Genomic DNA, 19,293 nt, shown 5'->3' on the forward strand with positions numbered 1-19,293 from the left:
CTATTGGAAGTTGTATGAAATGCGATTTCAATCAGATTTCTGCAGCTACGTCTCAGTATGGACGCTCTGGATTTTGGATCAGGTTTCTTGCACCACCCAAAACATGACACACAATGCAGAATGACAGAGTAAGCAGAATCTATGCTACCACTAGCAAAGCACTATCAGAGTTTAGATTTTGGCGATATGGAGGACGAAAACAGCAGTCCGTGGATAGACACCAAAATAAACTCAGCTGGCACTTTGCTTCACGTTGATATGTCGTGTCACCAATGTAGCTTGGCGTACGTCATCACCACAGCAACCAATGCAGATAAGTTGATGGACACAGCAAGTCACATCCGCTCACTTGCAAATAACAGTGTGGACAGTCTGTCCTAGAGATCTGATTTGAGAAAGAAATTGGATTTGCCTGCAGTCTTGGCAAAACAACAGTTACCTGGGACATTGACCACAAACATCTCATCAGTTCATCCTTGAGTCTCTGTGGACGTTGGTGCCAGATGTAATGACTTCAGGCATTCCTGATATACAGCTCTGGAAAAAATTAAGAGACCACTCCAAATGTGTCTTAAATCAGCATCTCTACATGTACAGCAGCCATTCCATTGCAGTGTCTGTTGAATTCCAATACAGGCACACCTGATTCTACTTAATGAGGTACTGATTAGGTGATCACCTGAACCAAATATTATTTAATGAAGAAAAGTATAAAAAAAAAAAAAAAAAAAAAACAGTGCTGTGGTCATCACTATCCTCTTGCAATAGGACCAGCTGGATGGCAGAAACAGTGCTCGTAGTACCTCAAAAGTAATTGGAATACAAAAAGTGACTATTGACCATGCCGAAAGAGTTAAAAAGAAAAGTTTTGAGTAAGGAAAAGAAGGGTTCAATTCTGGTTTTACTGGCAGAGGGATACAGTGTGCATCAGGTTGCTTCCATCCTTAAAATCTCAAAGACAGCAGTTCATAAGAACAAGGTCAAGCAGCAGACATTAGGGACAACAAAGCTACAGACCGGCAGAGGATCAAAACGACTCTCCACTCACTGGGATGACTGCCAACTTATTTGAATGTCACTTAACAGCTGTAGGATGACATCAAGTGACCTCCAAACAGAATGGCAAATGGCAGCTGGGGTGAAGTGCACGGCGAGAATGGTTAGAAACAGGCTCCTAGGGGCAGGGCTGAAGCCCTTCATCAACGAGAAGCGAAGAAGAGCCAGGCTGAGGTTTGCAAAAGACCATAAGGATTGGACCATAGAGGACTGGAGTCCAATTTTCAGCTTGGCCCAACACCTGGTCGTCTAATGGTTAGACGGAGACCCGGAGAGCCCAACAAGCCACAGTGTCTCGCACCTACTGTGAAATTTGGTAGAGGATCGGTGATGATCTGGGGGTGCTTCAGCAAGACTGGAATCAGTCAGATTTGTCTCTGTGAAGGACGCATGAATTTACAGACTCTCGGATGGAAATGCAAAAAAAGTGATACCTCCATCATCTACAGCTGTCGCCGATACGAAGGCATATAGAAACCAATCAATATTCGGTCTAAACACACTTTGCTTTTCAGCCAATACCCATTTTTCAAAATGTATTTGCGCAGTTTTTCAAGGTACTTGGCAGATGGGTTGTTCCAGACATCTTGCACAATTTGCCACAATTTATGCGTGAATTTAGGTTGTCTCAATTGCTTCTGTCTCCTCATGTAGTCCCAGACTACAGACTCCATAATGTTGAGGTCAAGCCTTTGTGGGGCCATACCACCTGTTACAAGACTCTCTGCTGTTTAACATACATGATTTGGGCTATCTAGCTAAGGATGTGCCAAAGAAGACACTTGCTTCCAAATCTGATGTATGACCCACAAGTATTTCTGAGATGGGGTTATGGAATAGTGTTACTAAGTACTAATGGTGTACTGGAAAAAGTTTCCCTGTCAGAATTTCTCAAAAGGTTTGAAATGACAATGCATCTTTATGTAAACTAAACGTTCTTATGGACCTAGTTGTCCATCCGAGGACATTTTCTTCTGAATATAAATATGAGCACTATTATTAAAAAGTGTCCTTGTTTAGTTCATCAGCCTGTTGAAGCACAGATGGCATCACACTAACATAGCATTCTTGATCGTACACATATTAATCAAGTGTTGGGATACTACCACAGAAATGGGATGTTTAATTTGTCTGACTTTAAGGTCACAATTTAGAAAGTATAGAAATAGTCCGCTGAAACAGTGATGCTGAAATTTGAGTCCTGCATCACATTGCACACATTGATTATTAATTTTGCTGTATTTTCCCCATTTACTGTTACAGAGTATAGCACATTTAGCAAAATGAATGAGTCCTATCAAAAATGTGTAACCAAAGGAGCAAAAGGACAGTAAATATTCACAAATTGGACAATCTGACAAAAAAAAAAAGAATTTTTAACATTCTCCATCAAAACATTTGATATTGAAATAATCACACCTCTGAGGTCATATTTCAGAAGACTACAGCTTGGTGCACACACACACACACACACACACACCACCAAAACTAAAAGCTTGGGTATGAGAGTGGTGGCTGGGGGTCATTGGTTTTGGACAGACAGCTGCAGTTAGTGTGTGACTCTCTCAGTGTCCCAGTGGAGCACATATTACAAAAGCTTTGGACTTTCTGATAACTCCCTGCTGGACTCGCCCAGTATGGTGCCGCAGAAATCAAACCCTACTTTCCATGGGCCATTTGGCTGGTTATGAATCATCCATCTGCCACGATGTAAATTCCCCCCTAAGAGTTGTCAGAAAGTTAAAGGGAATCAATGGTCCATGTTGGATATGTATTTTATGTTTTGATAGAAAAGTAGAAAGATTATAAGCCTCAGTCCTCAGCGGTAATAGAACAAATCAATCCGTGTCCACTTTAGGAGAGTTGGACCACTCCACACTACATGAGAAGTGAGAAGAGTTTCTTTATTCTATAGCTTTGATTGAACTGTCAACTGAAACACTTCACGGTTAAGTGAGAGTAACAAAGAGGAAAATAGTGGTTGAAGTGCATGTGTTTTTTTCTGTGCTTATATGGGCACGCTTACCCTACGAATGTTATTTGTCTGTGCTTCAGTGCTTAACTAGTCCATTTTAGGATATCAACACCACACAGAAATCAATTTAAGTTGCTCACAGTCAACTTAGATGCCCCAACCAGCCACATCCCCATTACAAGACCCTACCGTGTGTCCTCTACAGTGGAAACCATGAAACAGAGATTTATCCGGTGCTGGCTCTGTACCCAGCCTTCCCCTCGACCCCATGGGAGTCAGAGCTTGGCAGTCTCAGTTTAGATATCAGCGCGACAGATCTTAAAGAAAGAGGTTATTAATCTCCCTCTTTCTTTCGCACTCCATCATGTATGTATGAGTTAACATGGCCCAAGAGAAAGCCATTTACAGACACGGTGTGTATCTGAAGAAATGAAGCGTCTGTGTATGCTCACTTGCATGCTTTATTAGTCAGTAGTAGTCACAGGACACAAGTGTGAGACAGACACACACACACACACACACACACACACACACACACACACACACACACAGAGAGAGAGAGAGAGAGAGAGAGAGAGAGAGAGAGAGAGAGAGAGAGAGAGAGAGAGAGAGAGAGAGAGAGAGAGAGAGAGAGAGAGAGAGAGAGAGAGAGAGAGAGAGAGAGAGAGAGAGAGAGAAATACACAGATACAAAGCAGCTCTGAAGTATGCCGTAAAAACCGAGGGGTTGATTTACTAAGCTGACCGCAAATTACAGCAAAAATTTACGTTGGCACATGTTTTCGATTTGGCTGGGGATTTACTAACACTCATGACATGTCACAGCCATAGCAGCATTCATTTGAATGCACTGCTGCTAATTAAGAGCTGATGTTGAGCTATATAACGCGTTTCGTCTATTTCTGGAGAGTAATGGTGCACGTAGGAAAGTGTAAGTTCTCTGCTACTAAGCTTGAAATATTGGTTAAAGAAACGAATAAAAATGTTTCTGAACTGCAGTCATGCATTTGCCTCGACTGCGGTCCATAGACTGCAATGATAAATTACTTTTAGCCACCGTTTGTAAAAAGCAGATTTTATAGAAAACCAGACATGCAATTTTTAGTCGTGCCACTTCAATACAGCCCCATAACTATGGACAACTATCTGACTTGCTAGCATCTAATAAAGCATGGGAAATCCTATATTATAACTACATCACCCCTCGAGTCTGGCCTAGCTTCTATTAAGCTGTCTGTTCCCTCTCGACTCCTCTGCTCCACGCTTTCTGTCTCCCCAATTCATCCTCTACCAAGCAATATAGGTACTGTCATGAGAATATATACCCTCTTCCCGCTATTCAGTTTATCTTTGTCTGCATCGTAACCAGGGCCACTGAAAGCAGTGCCCCAGTCACTCGAGCCCGAAGACGGCGTTAAGAGTGGCACCTCGCTGGCTGACAACCAACCTGGATGTGCTATCAGACTGCCGCTGCTGTAGTTAGAGAGGACACTGAATAAAATATAAATCTGAGGCTGGAAACATACACTGTATGTGTAGGGCAGTTTGATGTCAGTGTGTGTGTGTGTGTGTGTGTGTGTGTGTGTGTGTGTGGAATGAAAGTAGAGCAGGGAGGCATGGGCAGTGAAGACAGCTGTGTGGGTGCATACAAATATCAGATAAACCATCTTTGTTCTTACATATGCAATGTAATATTTGTACTACAATGTAAAATTAGAGTTTCAGTGACTTCCTTACAAGGCTTTGTGCGTGTGTATGTGGGGTAAGGGTGGGAGGCAATGGACTAGATTATGGCCAAGCATTGAAAATAAATGAATTAAAACAAAACAAGAAAAGAACTGACCAAAAAACAAAAACAAATGGAAAGTGTGAGAAATTCAGTACGAGAGGTTGTGAAACAAATTAGCGCGGATGAGTGCCGTGATGAAAAACAGAGCAGGCACAACCACTAAGCTCAACGAACACAGGCTCCCACACATAAGCAAACAGCATAAAGACGCGATTAAACTTGATAAAACCTCAACCCTTATTAACCACAGCCATTTGCACAATCTGTAGCAGGGCCAGAGAGCCACGCAACACAAATAGGACTCTTAAGGTTTAATTGTGTACATACAATTACTCTACATCCAGCATGAAACTAACTCATTATCAAGGCTAAAGTAATAAGGAGACTTTGAGTCTCACTACAGCTGTCGCGCAAATGCAATACACTGAAGTGCAGGTACTAAATCTATACAACGTGACCATACTGTAGTTCTGCAGTGAAGATTGATGTCTCTACATGTCAGTGTACTTTGAGATAATAATAATGCTCACGGGCCCAAAACAAACCACTAAAACACAGACTCACCACTATTTGTCACACAACAAATCTTAAATCCACTTGGCTGGAACACAGCTCAAAAAATAGAAGCACCCAAAATTAATATGGAATGTTTTGTCAGCTCTTGTTTACTTAATTCTTTGATCAGACATTTCTTCCTCGAAGTTATAACTATGCCACCTGCACAGTATCGGATTTTAGTCAAATCCTCGTAGGCAGCTGTTTGGTTCATTGTGTACACCAATCAATCCAAAAAGTTTTTTTTCCTCCTCTCAGGCCTTCACTCTCCTCAGCAATACTACCGAGCTCCCTACCTCAACCCACGTCCGCCCACCACGCAACGCACACAGATGTGTTTTCATAGACACACTGTATGAGATACTTTGGACCCAACTGTTCGACAAGACTGTTCAACATGTAGTACAATACAGCATTTATTATTACTTAACTCGTATATTTTAATACGATAACTTGTATGCATATTTCTATTTTATTGTAAATAAAAATGTCTTCCTCTTCTCTCACTTTTACTTAACCTTAGTGTGCTCTTGTGTGTTTTTATAGTCTTTTGTTGCACTGTGTTGTATCACCAAGCCAAATTCATGTGTACTTGTACATTTGGCGACTAAAGTGATTCTGAAAATTTTTTAAATATACATTTTCCTCAAAATATTCCATGAAAGGTGTGATTTCAGCGTCAGTACTAGGGATCGACCGATTGTTGGCCTGGCCGATATTTAGCATTTTTACGATTATTGGTATCTGTATTTTTTTTTTTTTAATTCAATCGCCGATAACATGAATTAATTAAAAATGCGCTGCTTTGGCTCTGATGTAGCGCCTCTCTCAGCCTGCAGTCACCACTTTGTGGTGTTGAGCAAAGTCCCGCCCACAGCTTTATCTGACTGGTTACATCTCATGAGTAATGGCCAATTAACGCAGAGAGCTTCTCTGCCACAGAAGAATGAACAAACCCCAAACACATTTTAAAATCATGTATCAAACTTTCTGCTGGTGCTTCAATAAAGGATTTCTTTGTTTTTTACAATAAATACCCCACATTGCAGTGTACCTTCCTAATACAATTACATAGTGGCAGCATTTGTCCATTTAGAGTCATTTGAATTAAGTTTTGCGTTCAAATTTGTTATTCCAAATTTTCACACAAAGATTATTATTTTTACTGCAACTGTATATCAGTTCCAAATATCGGTTTATAGGTCTCCTTGATTACCAATAATCGGTATGGGCCCTAAAAAGCAATATCGGTCGATCCCTTATCAGTACCTTATCTAAGATATCTGAAGACCAGCACTGAGCAATCATCAAGGAATGCTGCTCCGGACATACAGCAGGTGAACCGCGTGTCTCTTTGTGAATTTGTATCTTCTACTCACCAAGTCTCTTTGCAGCCTCCAGGGCCTCAGAAGCTGTATCAGCTACGTAGAAGCGTTGAACAGCCACACCGCTCTCTTGCATCAGCTTCTTGCTCTGGTACTCTTGTAGGTTCAGCCATCTCTTGGGACTCGACCAGGTGCACTGGAGAAAAGGAGCAGGGTAAAAGAAATGAGAGTGTAAGTGAAATACAGTTAACACGATGCGATAAGGTATCCATTTTAAGACTTCTATTGTGGCTCATGATAACAATTCAGCTCAACAAGCCTGTGCACTCTCTGCTGAGGTGTTTTACATTATACAGCACGAAAACATGTCGAACACTTGCCTTGGAGTGTACAGGCTACATTCTCTACACCTCTTCTCTCCCTTCCTACCATTTTCCTTTTTCTTTTTCCTGTAATGAGGCAGGCAGCCAGGCCTAAGCTGCAGGACAGCTCAGGAGCTGTTTGCTCCATCAGCAAACACTGGCCCTGTCAGCTCCAGCTGTTGTTGCTATTAAAAAGAAATTGGCTTTTTAATGTGACGGAGAGACACAGGCTGTGTTCGAGTTGGAATCCCTCCCCACAAGCACACACTCCTGTGTGAATAGGTGTGTGAATAGGTGTGTGGGTAAGTGCACGGGTGGGCATGCGTGCATGCGTGTGTGCAAATGTTTTCACAGAAAATGTCTTCAGGGAGTCATTGAGAAGAGAAAAGACATTAAAGTAAAGAGAAAACAAGGATTGTGAGGTCAATTATGGTTCAGCATGGAAATAATGCTTCAGTGTGTGCATTTCGTTACCCAGTAAAGATTAAACTCGCATGATAATAACGACAGCATTGCACCACAATACATTACACTGCCAAAAGTCAAGTTTAAATTGACCTACGCTGCTATTCACTTGCATCTGTTCAGGCTACACAACCCAACACACCTGCAGGAACATAAGGGGCACAAACACACACAATGATGCAGAAGATGATGACACCTTCTGACACTGCAATGATGTTAATGGATAGTATTTTGCACATACCACTAATATTGTGTACAAGCAGAATATTGTTTATAATAAACTGTCAAAACCTCAATACAGCAACTAGTGATGGGTTATTAATATTCAAAAAGTCATTGAAATATATAAACAAATCAGATCCCAAAAAAAGCCTTTTTGCCTGGTTGTAATGCTTTACTTCCGTCAGAAGATGGCGGTAATGGACATGAAAGCTGTTTGTCCATTACCGCCATCTTAGCCAGCTTTGCCAGGTAAAACTGTGGGGTGCTGCGAGATTAGATGCAATGCAGCAAACAGAAGAAACATGCAACGACAACTACAGCTGACAAAACGTTCGGTGTAGAACTCCTTTGAGGAGAAAAAAAAAAAAAAAAAAAAAGATGCGCTGCAGTGCAAAATTGACAGGAAGAGCTAGCATTTAAATCTGCCACAGCATGCAGTCATTAGAGTGAAGCTCTGGACAAACAGTCCATCAACAGATCAATAAGTCAAATAATAGTCTATGAATTCTGTAGGGTTATCGATTAGTATTTTTGCTTGAAAAGGCCCATCCCTAACAGCGACTTGAAATACTACATTGCACCAACTGTCCTTAACTCAGCCTTGTCAACATTCAGCTCTTAACAACACCAGCTGGTTTTATAAGTAACCAGTTGCTCCAGGTTAGTTCTGTGCTTGACATTTCTTTAAAGGCCTACCTAAACCTAAAGGGTTACAAACGCATCAAGCCGTGCATTATACCTTCAAACTCAATCTGCATCCTTCCACACCGACGTACAAAAACAGAACCACGCTGAGTGATGCTCTTTTTAGATGTAGTTTAAGTTTTAGTGTCACAAAGCCTTTTTACAGCACAAACAGGATAAAACTGAATTTTTACTTCGAAAACAAAAGGCTGAGAACAAGAAACTGGCCACAAAATGTAATTTTCTTACCAAGCCAGCAGGCAAGAAACCATGGTTTCAATTTTAGAGCTCATAGCGTATGTTACTAAATCTGCTTTTCATCATCACTTACAAAAAATACCTTAGGTGACATTTTCTGTAATTCTCTTTAAGAGAAGGACTAATGGTAAGAATACATTATAATATAATGTTGTTGTTTTTTAAAGATTGAAGTACTAAGGCTTAATTGAAGTGTTTGCTCCAACAAATATGTATACAACACACCAAAACCTTTTGTTGGGTCCCTTAAAAAAGTGACAAAGCTGTGCAGCAAAATAAATTCATATAAAAATATTCAGACACCTCCAGATTATGCCAGTGTGAATACAAAAAATATAAACACGCTTGCATGTGTGCAATCATGCCACAGTTTGAAACCACAGCGCAATAAATGAGTAATGAAGGATAAATTCAAGAGCAACAAATATAGATGAGCAGATCTCATCATAGAGTCGGAACCAAAAGAGAGACTGTCACAACCAACGCTGTTTTTGTGCACATTGATGCATGCACACACACTATGATTTTAGGTTGCAATTTGATTCAGTGGTGCATGGGGTGTGACAAGGCCACTCAGTGCCTTTCAAAGTCGTCAGTCTCTCCATCATTTACAAAGGGGAAAGAATAGGAACACAAGAGTGAGGGTATTGGAATGAAGAGTATGCATTCAGCATCTCTAAACCATTAAGTGATGAAGGGAGTGAAATGTAACCCCGACTAACCCCAAATGGTTATTAGTGATTAAAGGATAATGAGCTTGACATGGTCCCTTAAATTGGCAGCAGCCCACTCAAACCTTTTTAATTCCAGAACTAATCACGATCACCAATGGGCCTCGACTGAAAGCAAACCCACATGACCAGTAAGCGACAGTTCATGCCAAAACCAACCCTCCCTGTGCCACAGCACACTTTATTAGCATGCTCTCTTCATCCCAACTCTCGGGAGAGCCTGTCAGGAGACTTCATTAGAGACAAAATGGGTTGTTTTCTAGAGGAAAAGTACACCGATATATAGTGGCATCTTCTTTTGAATAACTGAATACAATAATGAGGGCATCTGCAAGTCATTTCTGCAGTCTTGACTGCAATACAATACTATTCATATGTTTCAGTTATTGCATCTTGCATGTGTTTATGTAGACCTCTGCAAGTCTACCTCCCATAGCACTCTAACAGCGCATACTGATGATGTGACTCTTGTGCAGCAGTGTGGACGGGGAGGAGCTGAAAACAGAGCAAGACATGAACTGCAGAATCACATAGAGAGGTGTGTACTAATATTAACAACAAAATAAATGTGGAAAACAGCAACACATTTTGTGAACAATTTGAAATAAATTTGGCTAAAAGGGATCTGTCTGTATGTGGCTGGTGTATGACTTTAAGGATTCACTCGCATTTCTGCCTGTCACTCATGTCCACCTTAGCAGAACATATTCACACAGCCTTAACCAGATGAGCTGAAAAACAGGTTTTCTCTGTTTTGTGCACTAATTTGACTGCTGCCAGGTATCTGCAGGGCCTCCTCTCTTTAAACATCCACTTCCCTTGCCATCCAACTGTTTGCCCTAGGAGGATCACCTCTGCTGCCTGGATGCATGTCTCCATCTGTCAGTCTCTCGGTTTATATTAGGCTTAAAAGGAAACGGCAAATGAGAGCCTGTCGTAGCACCGGGTTAAGCGTCTTTTTAACAGGACGTATCATCAGATCACACCGAGACATGCAGTATTAATCACTCCGATTAAATTTTTGATCCTTGTGACACATCACAGTATGGTTAAACTCTCTGCGATCGGATGTTGGCAAAGTTTGCAGACTTGTGATCCTTATGATACACTGATGGTTAAACAGCAGCGTCACTCTGCACAGTCAAGCTGAACTCCACTGGCACAAGTTTGTGCCTGTAAAACTAAGAGAACAATTTAGGTTATTTGTTATTTTCACTAATGGCTTTCCCATCACAGACACAAAAAAAGGTCCCAAATAACATTAGCAGCATCAAACCTCCTGTTGGCTGCAGCTCCAGTAATTCATGTAGGGCTGCAACTAACAATTATTTTGATTATCAATTAACATGACGATCTTTTTCTTCTTCAAATTTGTATTATTCATTTTGTCTGTAAAATGAGAGTAAATAGGGAATTCTCATTATAAATTTGCACAGAACAAAACTACATGTTCAAATGCCTCTGTGATTTGTTTGACCAGCAGTCTCAAATCTAAAGATAATCAGTTAATCATGTGTAATAAAGAAAAGTCTTCAGCTCTGAGCAGCTAGACGAAGCAAATATGACCCAATAATTGTTCGATTATTGCGATGGTAGCAAATTGATTTTCTGTTAGATAATCTATTAAAGGACTATTTCTAGATATCAATATCTATTATATAATTCCAGCTCTTACTGTAGGCATTGCTAACTTTATCCAGCAATTAATTAAAATACTGTTTGGGAAAAATAATGTGATCTAAACATGGAGTTGAAATAAAACTCTAAATGGTCTAAAGGTCTGGATCATGTGATCATAATATCCACTCCAGAGAGAAGTAAAACAGATGATAATACTGTGACCTCAAAGCAGCTGCCATAACCTGAAAAGGAAACAAAAGTCTTTAACCTCAATTTCTGTCAAAATTAGGACACACCACTGTAGAGAAAGCGTCAGCTACCAAGTACATCTGCTATTAGCCTTCACCTGACAACTAACTAGGAATATCAAACCAGTATATCCACCAAGATGGCCTCTCTGTGAAATAAAGAAAGTTAAAATGAAAAAGTGATGTAGATTTCCCAAAATGACAATGGCTGCTTACTGGAGAGGCCCGGTGAGGCTGGAGGTGGCCCTCTGAGCAGTGACAGTTACCTTGGGGAAAACACCAGAGAATGAAAAGGAACCTTGGGCTCTTTTTACTGGGTACCAGACCCATAGAGACAGCTTGGTTAAAAGACAGGCTCTTACCAACTCTAATAACAATAAACCTTCACATGTGGCCTGCCTGGAACTCATCCAGTAATGTAGATTTATTTCACAACTGTCAGAACTTCCCTTATTTTCTCTACAACGTTGCCCATTAGTGTTTGTAATTATTGGTACAATATAATAATAAACTTTATCTGAATAGCACTTTTCTAAATAGTTATAAAATGGTTTTCAGTAAAAACAAACAGAAATTATGTTTCTTGTCTTCATCTCCAACAAATTAGAACATTAGTACATGTTTGATTGACAGGCCTGCGGTGCAGTCAGGTTTCTGCTATAGGTGGATAAGCAGGAGAGATTGCCCACTGATCGCAGCTGAAGTCATCTCGGACAGATAAATTAAAAATTCTAAAACGGGACGCCATATATTTGAGAGCGACCTGCCCTAATACATTTGTGACAAATGCTGAGTGAAGCTTCACACACCTCATGTATAATAAGACATTATCCCTGTCTTACACGTATTAACATTTCCATGTTTTCATTTTATACATAACTAGGCTCCCAAACTAACTAAAACAGGCTATACTGCCTGGCAGGGATACAGGTTGGAAAGGGAATGTGCTGGTCTCCAGCAGGAGAAAAACTACTCAGTAATTGCAATTTTTTACTTGATGATTTTAATAAGCCGAGATGAATCTGAAATCAATATTTTCATTTAGCATATTCGAGGCATGTAATTATTTTATTTTTTCTATGTTTAAACCATAAAATACCACTTACTAAAATGACAGACTGACTTCCTTTGTTTGTAAGCATGCAGATCATATTACCAGATCAACAGCAAAGAAAGTGGATGGTAATAATAATGCAAGAGGGATAGTCAGAAATGATGAATTATGAAGTTAATATGAAGTTACTAAACTGTCTTTATTCTGTCACTGTTGACTGACAGAGATTTAAAAGGATTATGCTGTGTGTGGGTTAATATATAGTGGTGAAATCTGCCATTTAAGTAATGCTGTAATACACCAAAACTAGCAAGCACATCTGACTCAACCTTCAATTCACCAACTTCCGTTCGTGTACTTTCATGTTCGTACATTTACTGGTGTCGTACTTGAACAGTGTTGAATCAAAATTGCACAGTCGTTCTGCAGTTACCAGATGTAATTGTAGCATCAGAATGAATCACCTGCAAAAATATCCTTCGGCATCTTTTGATTATTTTACGTAAAAATTAACATGTTTTCATGCTCTTTGTTTCACATACACAATAAACATACTGATAGCTTATATCCAACAACACTATGGTAGTATTTAGTAAAAAATAAACACTTTTGTGTCGACATATAGAACTTATAGTTCAGCTGCAGCTTCCTCGGCCGCCACAGTTTGAAAATAGGTCATTGGTCCCTTTCTGCTGTGTTGCTGTAACGGCGACTGTTCAGGGTGACAAGTGTCCAGTGTTTCATGCTGAGTTTGTGGACCAGTATGAGTACACTGTCCGTGTACTTCACTGTGAGTACACATGTACGTAAATTGAGACGCAGCTCTGGAAGTATCAGAAGCAAAGTTGAAATAAAATAAAATTGCTGAAACGTGAACCTTTAGTAGAGCTGCAACAATTATTTTCATTGTCAAACAATCCAACTTACTTTCCTCATTAAACAAATCGTTATTTGGTCTCTAAAACATGATAAAATAGAGCAAATTATAATTTAAACTTCCCAGTGTCCAAATAGTCAACCAGTTAAAAAAAGATTTGTTGTTTGACCAGCAGTCCAAATGCTAGTATTAAGATACAAAGTAAATATGCTTGAAAAGTGAATTATTGAATATATACAAATACGTGTCTATTGTCTGTCAATTAATCAAATTTTATTTGCAGCTCGGTGATGGACACATGTATTTCAGAGATGAGGAACTCTGTACTTACAGAATTGTCATGCAGATATACTTGCCACCAAAATAATAGATGCATCATAGAAAAAGTAGAACAATCTACTTTAAAGTCCAATTCAGACTAATCATCACCACAGTTATGCTTTAGGTTACTTCTAACACTTGGATAGGAAAATCATGATGCTGCTGAGGTCTCGACAGGAGAGGAATAATCTGAGTGCTACATGTCTGCCCTGGAAGAAAACAGTAAGTGGTGGACGACAGTATGTCAGCAAGGCAGGGAGGCGAGCAGGCAGCTGGACTTCAGTCCCCTGAGATCCTCTCTCTACAGTAATTATCATCAGCAGCCCACTAGAGACAGTCCTACCCAGTCCTTCTACCTCACTATTGCTCTACTTACTCCTAATACACACACACAAAGAAGACCAGAGCAGATGCACACAAGATGTGTTGTGCACACCGGTGAAGAGACCCTCACACAAACAGAGTTGTATACTATGGGTCCAAGATGGGATAAAGTATCAACAGCAAAGTCTTCTACACACAAAAGCACTCAAGAACCTTTTCATGAATGCATCCAAGAGAAGAAAAGTGGGACACAGAGGTGGGTCAACGGTGAAGCACAGGGCATGCTAATCAATCGCACTCTATATTAACAAGTTATCAAAAAGGAGCCAAAAAACACATTTAAGGAACATGTCTTGTTCATTTTGTCAACAAAAGTAGACAGGATTTTGCAGTCGCACTTATACACTTATACAGTGCACACACACAAAGGAACAAAAGAATGAAAATGCAAGAGTTCATTAGAGACCATGCTTTCTAAATTACTAAGCAAAGCTGCCTCCTTTCTCCTTGCAGCCATCCTGTCAGAAGAACCTGGCTCCCTGACAAAACATCGAGGCAGATTCCAAAAAGCCTCCCACCCCCTCTACAGGAATACACACATTTCCTGGAGGTTAGAATACACCACAACCAACCACTAAGTCATGAAGTACTCTAATAACAACCTGTTGTTGACTTCCTTTACACCTTGCATTTGGCTTTTGATGCAAAAGTGCAGAAAAAATAAAACGTCACCACAAAATTCAAATTAGGCTGAGGAAAAAGAACCTCAAGTCATCTTGAGGAGGCACTTATTCCAAGAAAGAATTCTGCTTTCAGCAGGCTTGCAGCAAGACTCTTGACATTCAGCGAGTGATCACAAAATGTCACGGCAATACACTGTAGCAGGGGTAGATACTAACATTTATTTTTTTCTCTTATCAAATGTCTTTTTATTTGAAGCTGAAAACAAATGTCCTTTCAGTAATATAGCAATGGAGCATTTGATCAAAGTTTTGATCAAAGTTTCTAATTTTGAGACCAATTGCAGAGAAGTGGAGTGTTTCAATACAAGTCCATCAAAATAAACATGTGTGTATCTGAGGCTACTTCTCATAAACCGCGGACATTTGACAAATAAAGAATTATAAAGTCAAAAGGATATGTGCGGACAATTTGAATTTTGATGGCTTTGCATTTGATTGATGGTTCAAAATAAAATTGAGCCATCAATCTAAAAAAAAAAATATATAAAAAAAAGGCTTAATTCTCTAAATCATAAAAATGTGCTGTAATTAGCTCAACGCTTACTGTACTATCAGTCAGAGAGGCCATCACAATCAAATGAATAAATACAATTATTTCAGTGATACTTATGCAACATGCAATAATAAAAGCTTTATATATAAAATACTGACATGTACTGGCCTGAATTGGGTCTTTAAAAACACCTTGTCTCAGCCTGCCAAATATGTAAGTAAAATACTTAAGTTGGTCTCTATACTTATACGATTATCAATGTTTACATGGGCCTTTGTAAAGCATATTTGTAAAAATATCTAACACCAGCATCAAAAATAATTCATATTAAACATGTTAAAGCTGTTAAGATAAATGCAAAATTTGAGATAAAAAGTAGATCGAAAAACTTAAAAGAAAACAACTCAAAGAAATTTCCAAACACTAAATTGTGTTGAAATGTACAAGTAAAATTTTTTTTTTAAAAAGCAATTGTTGGAACATTGAAATATGCTGAATAAAATATGTCACCGTGCAGCTGCTCTCCTCACAGAGCAGTCAGGGTGGTTGTGCCCTCACAAAGACACAAACAGGACAGGCCATGCAATGGCAGCAGATGCCATCAGATTGCCAAGTCCTTGTCGCAGCTGTACTGATCCACGAGTGGCGGTGAAGGACAAAATCCTGGTATACGATGCAACGTACTCCCCAAACACTTCTTTGGCTGGACCATATGGCATTCAGCACAGCATCGTGCAACATCAGAACTTCTCTTCCTCCTGAGAGGCAAGAAATTGTGCAGTCTCATGTTTGGTTGAGAGCAGGATGCACAATGTCAAACCACACTTGTTGTGAGAAGTGTCATCACAGTGAGGGGATGTCTGATCTTGGCACTTTGCAAAGTCATTTCAAGACATGCCACTACTTTGGCGTTTGCCCTTCTGTTAAACTTAAGGAGTCAATATCCTAGGGCTAATTCAAAGCAGTTGTCTTTATCACTATGAGAGAGTGGAACAATGTCAAAAAGTCACCACCTGACAGAGTAGTTCTGGCTCCCGTGAAAATTTATTAGAGCCATGAGCCTTAATTTACAGCGGAAGGTTACAAAGCAGGCAATCACCCCTGATCAGGCCCATAAACAGCAGTCAGTCAATGCTGCACTGCTCGTCAATCTGCCACTCAGAAATTCAAAAGGGTGACACCGCAGGTCAAAAAACGCATTTGTGTCTTGGAAGTGAAGCCAGACAGTCAGTGAGTGAAGATGTGATTGTGCCCTGGCAGTTGGTTACACTAAGGTAGCGCAATCTCTCAACACAGGCTATTTATCTAACCAGGGACCCAAACACAAATACAGCTACTCATCACACCGAGGATGTCAAATAACATAACTTAATGATTGATTCAACTGAATCGTGGAGCAAATCCTTGAAATGCTGTTGTGATCTTAATTTACCCTGTAATCCAGTCTGTGGTGGACACAATATGAAATAAAATGATAAGGCAAAATACCTACTGACACAAATCTTTTAATAGTGATTTCAATTATCGTTTGAGTACTTTTTTAAATAAAAACATGGCAAGAAATACACTGGTTCCAAAACTCTCAACTGGGAATTTATTCCTTATTCCTCTATAAAAGTTAGCACACTATTTTTGGAAATTGGACTGTGCTCTGAGTAGGACTGCCCCTAAATAGTCAACTAAGCGTTTTTTTCAATGAGAAAAGCCTTAGTTGACCAAGTTTTAATTTGCGGCAGGACGGGGAAAAAAAAACGAAACTGCGCCTTAACAGAGACATTGTAAACTTACAGAAACATTTGTTACAGTCCGAGCCTTCCGCTTTAGGAGGGTAAAATTTAGGGCAACCTGGTGATGACATATGTCCAGTGGGAAGTACCATTAACTGCATGCAGAAGGTTGCAATCACTGTAAAGTGGACGCCAACAACGGGAATTAATTTGCTGTAATCAGCCTTAAAGAGTCCAGATAAACCAACATTTTTACTATAACAGCTTTTCAAATGTTGTGCAGTGTTCGCTGCCCCTGGAGAGAAAAAAAAAAGTTCAGCTCATGCAACGGTACGACGGTGTCTCTGCCCATCCTTATCAATGCAGAGTTGATCCAAATAGTGCAGGCCAGTGACCAGCATTGAGCCGAGCTGGAGTAAAAACACCACCACGGTTCGAATCTGGAAAGGTAACAACGCGTGCGATAGGCTCAGTGTTACAGGCTTCCTGAATTGCGTGCACCATCCACACACACACCCCCCCCCCCCCCCCCCCCCACACACACACACACACACACACACACACACACACACTCTGTTCAAGTACACTCACTAAGTGATCAGTCTCCTTTGCTGGTTGTTCCATCACATTCAGAATATTTAGTTGAGGTCAGCCCTAGTCATTTTTTTTTTAAAGAATAAGTTGGAAGAAAAACACTGGTTTCAGATTATGAACTGTCTATATTATTTCCTTAGACCCTGTAAAATTAAACACAATATAATTGTGGCATTTGAACTGATGCTCTGACTATACAAGACATTTAAATATATCACCACGAGATGTAGGAATTTTTGAAGTCTTCGCTGCAAACAATAATTTGATTCACAGTTGAATAATTGTTTGTAATGAATAAAATCATTAGTTTCACCCCTGCTAGCATGTATGCAAGCAGTGCAAAACCTATGTGGCCATTGTATTTAGATTATTTATTTTCTACACAGAAAAATTGTTATTCAACTCAGTTTTTCTTGGGAATTGTTCTTTGCACAACGATGTGAGCAGTATGAGAACCTATGATACGCAGTGTTCAGCCAGTGATAAAGTGAAGCAGCACACATGTTTAAAAGATTGCTCTGATTGATGATGCAGAAGAAACATGTAAAGTGATTTCCGCAGCATGACCCAATCAATATATTATTGGACCACTTTATTCATCACTCACCACATTTTAGAAGTCAATAAAAAAGTAACACATTACCTGATGGAGGTTTTTTTTTTTCCCCTAAAGGTTTATACATGATGAATATAGATGCTTTTATATGCACCATGAGGAGCTGCATTTAGGTAGTAAAGAGCAGTACTGACTCCGAATGTACTTTTAGTACAAGACACCATCCAACTTACAAAGAAGCTATCATCATTAAAAAGTCTTGATTGCCGGATAAATCGTGGCTCCAATTTTAATACGTCAATCCCGGATTGAATCCTAGGAGTCTATGCAAAAATAAATAAAAGCTATAGGTGTTCCAGCACTATTAAAGCTAAGGCACATTTCAGGCATGCATATTCATGAGCACGAAATCTGTATTGATTCGGCCTGCATGACATTGCTTTAAGAACTGAAGAGAGGTTTACACAAGTCCAATCAGGGGTGTTGCAAAAGGCCTTCCGAGATCATTTCAGGACTATGAATGCCTTCTGGTGACAATCTTTCTGATGATTGCAGAGTATTCCCGGCGTATCAAAATCTGAGATGACCTGCCTTACTGGATTTTTTTCCACGACTGACAGAAAAAAGATTAACCTTACACAGGCTGTTCTTATTCACGGTAGCAGCCTGGTTCTACAGAAAGCAACGTCAGTCAGTCTGAAATTGAAATATCTCAACTACTGGATGGACTGCTATAAGATCTAGTAAAAGATCTAGCAAGAACCAGCAAAGTTTAAGTAAAGACATGCATGGTTCCAAAATGATGAAGCTATATAACTCATTTTTCAAGTATCACCACCATTAGTTTGATATTTGTGGTTGATGCTTAATTAAGACAGGGAACAAGGTAAATGTTTTGCCTGCTAAACAGCATGTTAGAGTTCTCTTTGTGAACATTCACTGTGGCCACTTTAACTGTCGTTTAATTTTGCTGCGCCTCAGTACAGTCTCAGAGCACCAAGCATGGCTGCAGAGCAGAGCGTTGCATGTTGTGATGTTGTGTCACTGAAATGAGCTTAATTAGGTTTTATTCTTTCTTCGGGTGTAAAAATTACACTTGGATCTTTCAGTTTTTGTAAAGCTGTGCCCAACTTTGGTCGGAAAAAAAATCAGATTTGGCTCTTCAACACAAAGAGATACTGCTCGTCCTCCGCCACTCCCCTCGTAGTTTCCCCAGGTGTGCGGCATCTGCCACCACTTTGGCCTTGTTGCCATTGTATGCAGAAACAGACTTCCCCAGGTGGAGGCTGTGGCCGACGGAGACAGGTGGTTGCCC

The 19,293-nt window shown here is 39.9% G+C and overlaps 1 protein-coding gene across 1 annotated transcript in view; it reads right to left on the reverse strand.

Annotated features, from left to right (window-relative positions):
- Nucleotides 1-19,293, reverse strand: part of suclg2 (succinate-CoA ligase GDP-forming subunit beta) — a 100,539-nt gene that overhangs the window by 73,503 nt on the left and 7,743 nt on the right. The window contains exon 2 of the mRNA XM_069147696.1: nt 6,754-6,895. Coding sequence (XP_069003797.1) covers nt 6,754-6,895 — 142 coding nt within the window. The remainder of the gene's footprint in view (nt 1-6,753; nt 6,896-19,293) is intronic.

The sequence above is a fragment of the Embiotoca jacksoni genome, unplaced genomic scaffold, assembly GCF_022577435.1.
Source record: "Embiotoca jacksoni isolate LCO1_2020_lvr unplaced genomic scaffold, fEmbJac1.0.p SCAF_1, whole genome shotgun sequence".
In the NCBI taxonomy this organism is placed as follows: Eukaryota; Metazoa; Chordata; class Actinopteri; family Embiotocidae; genus Embiotoca; species Embiotoca jacksoni.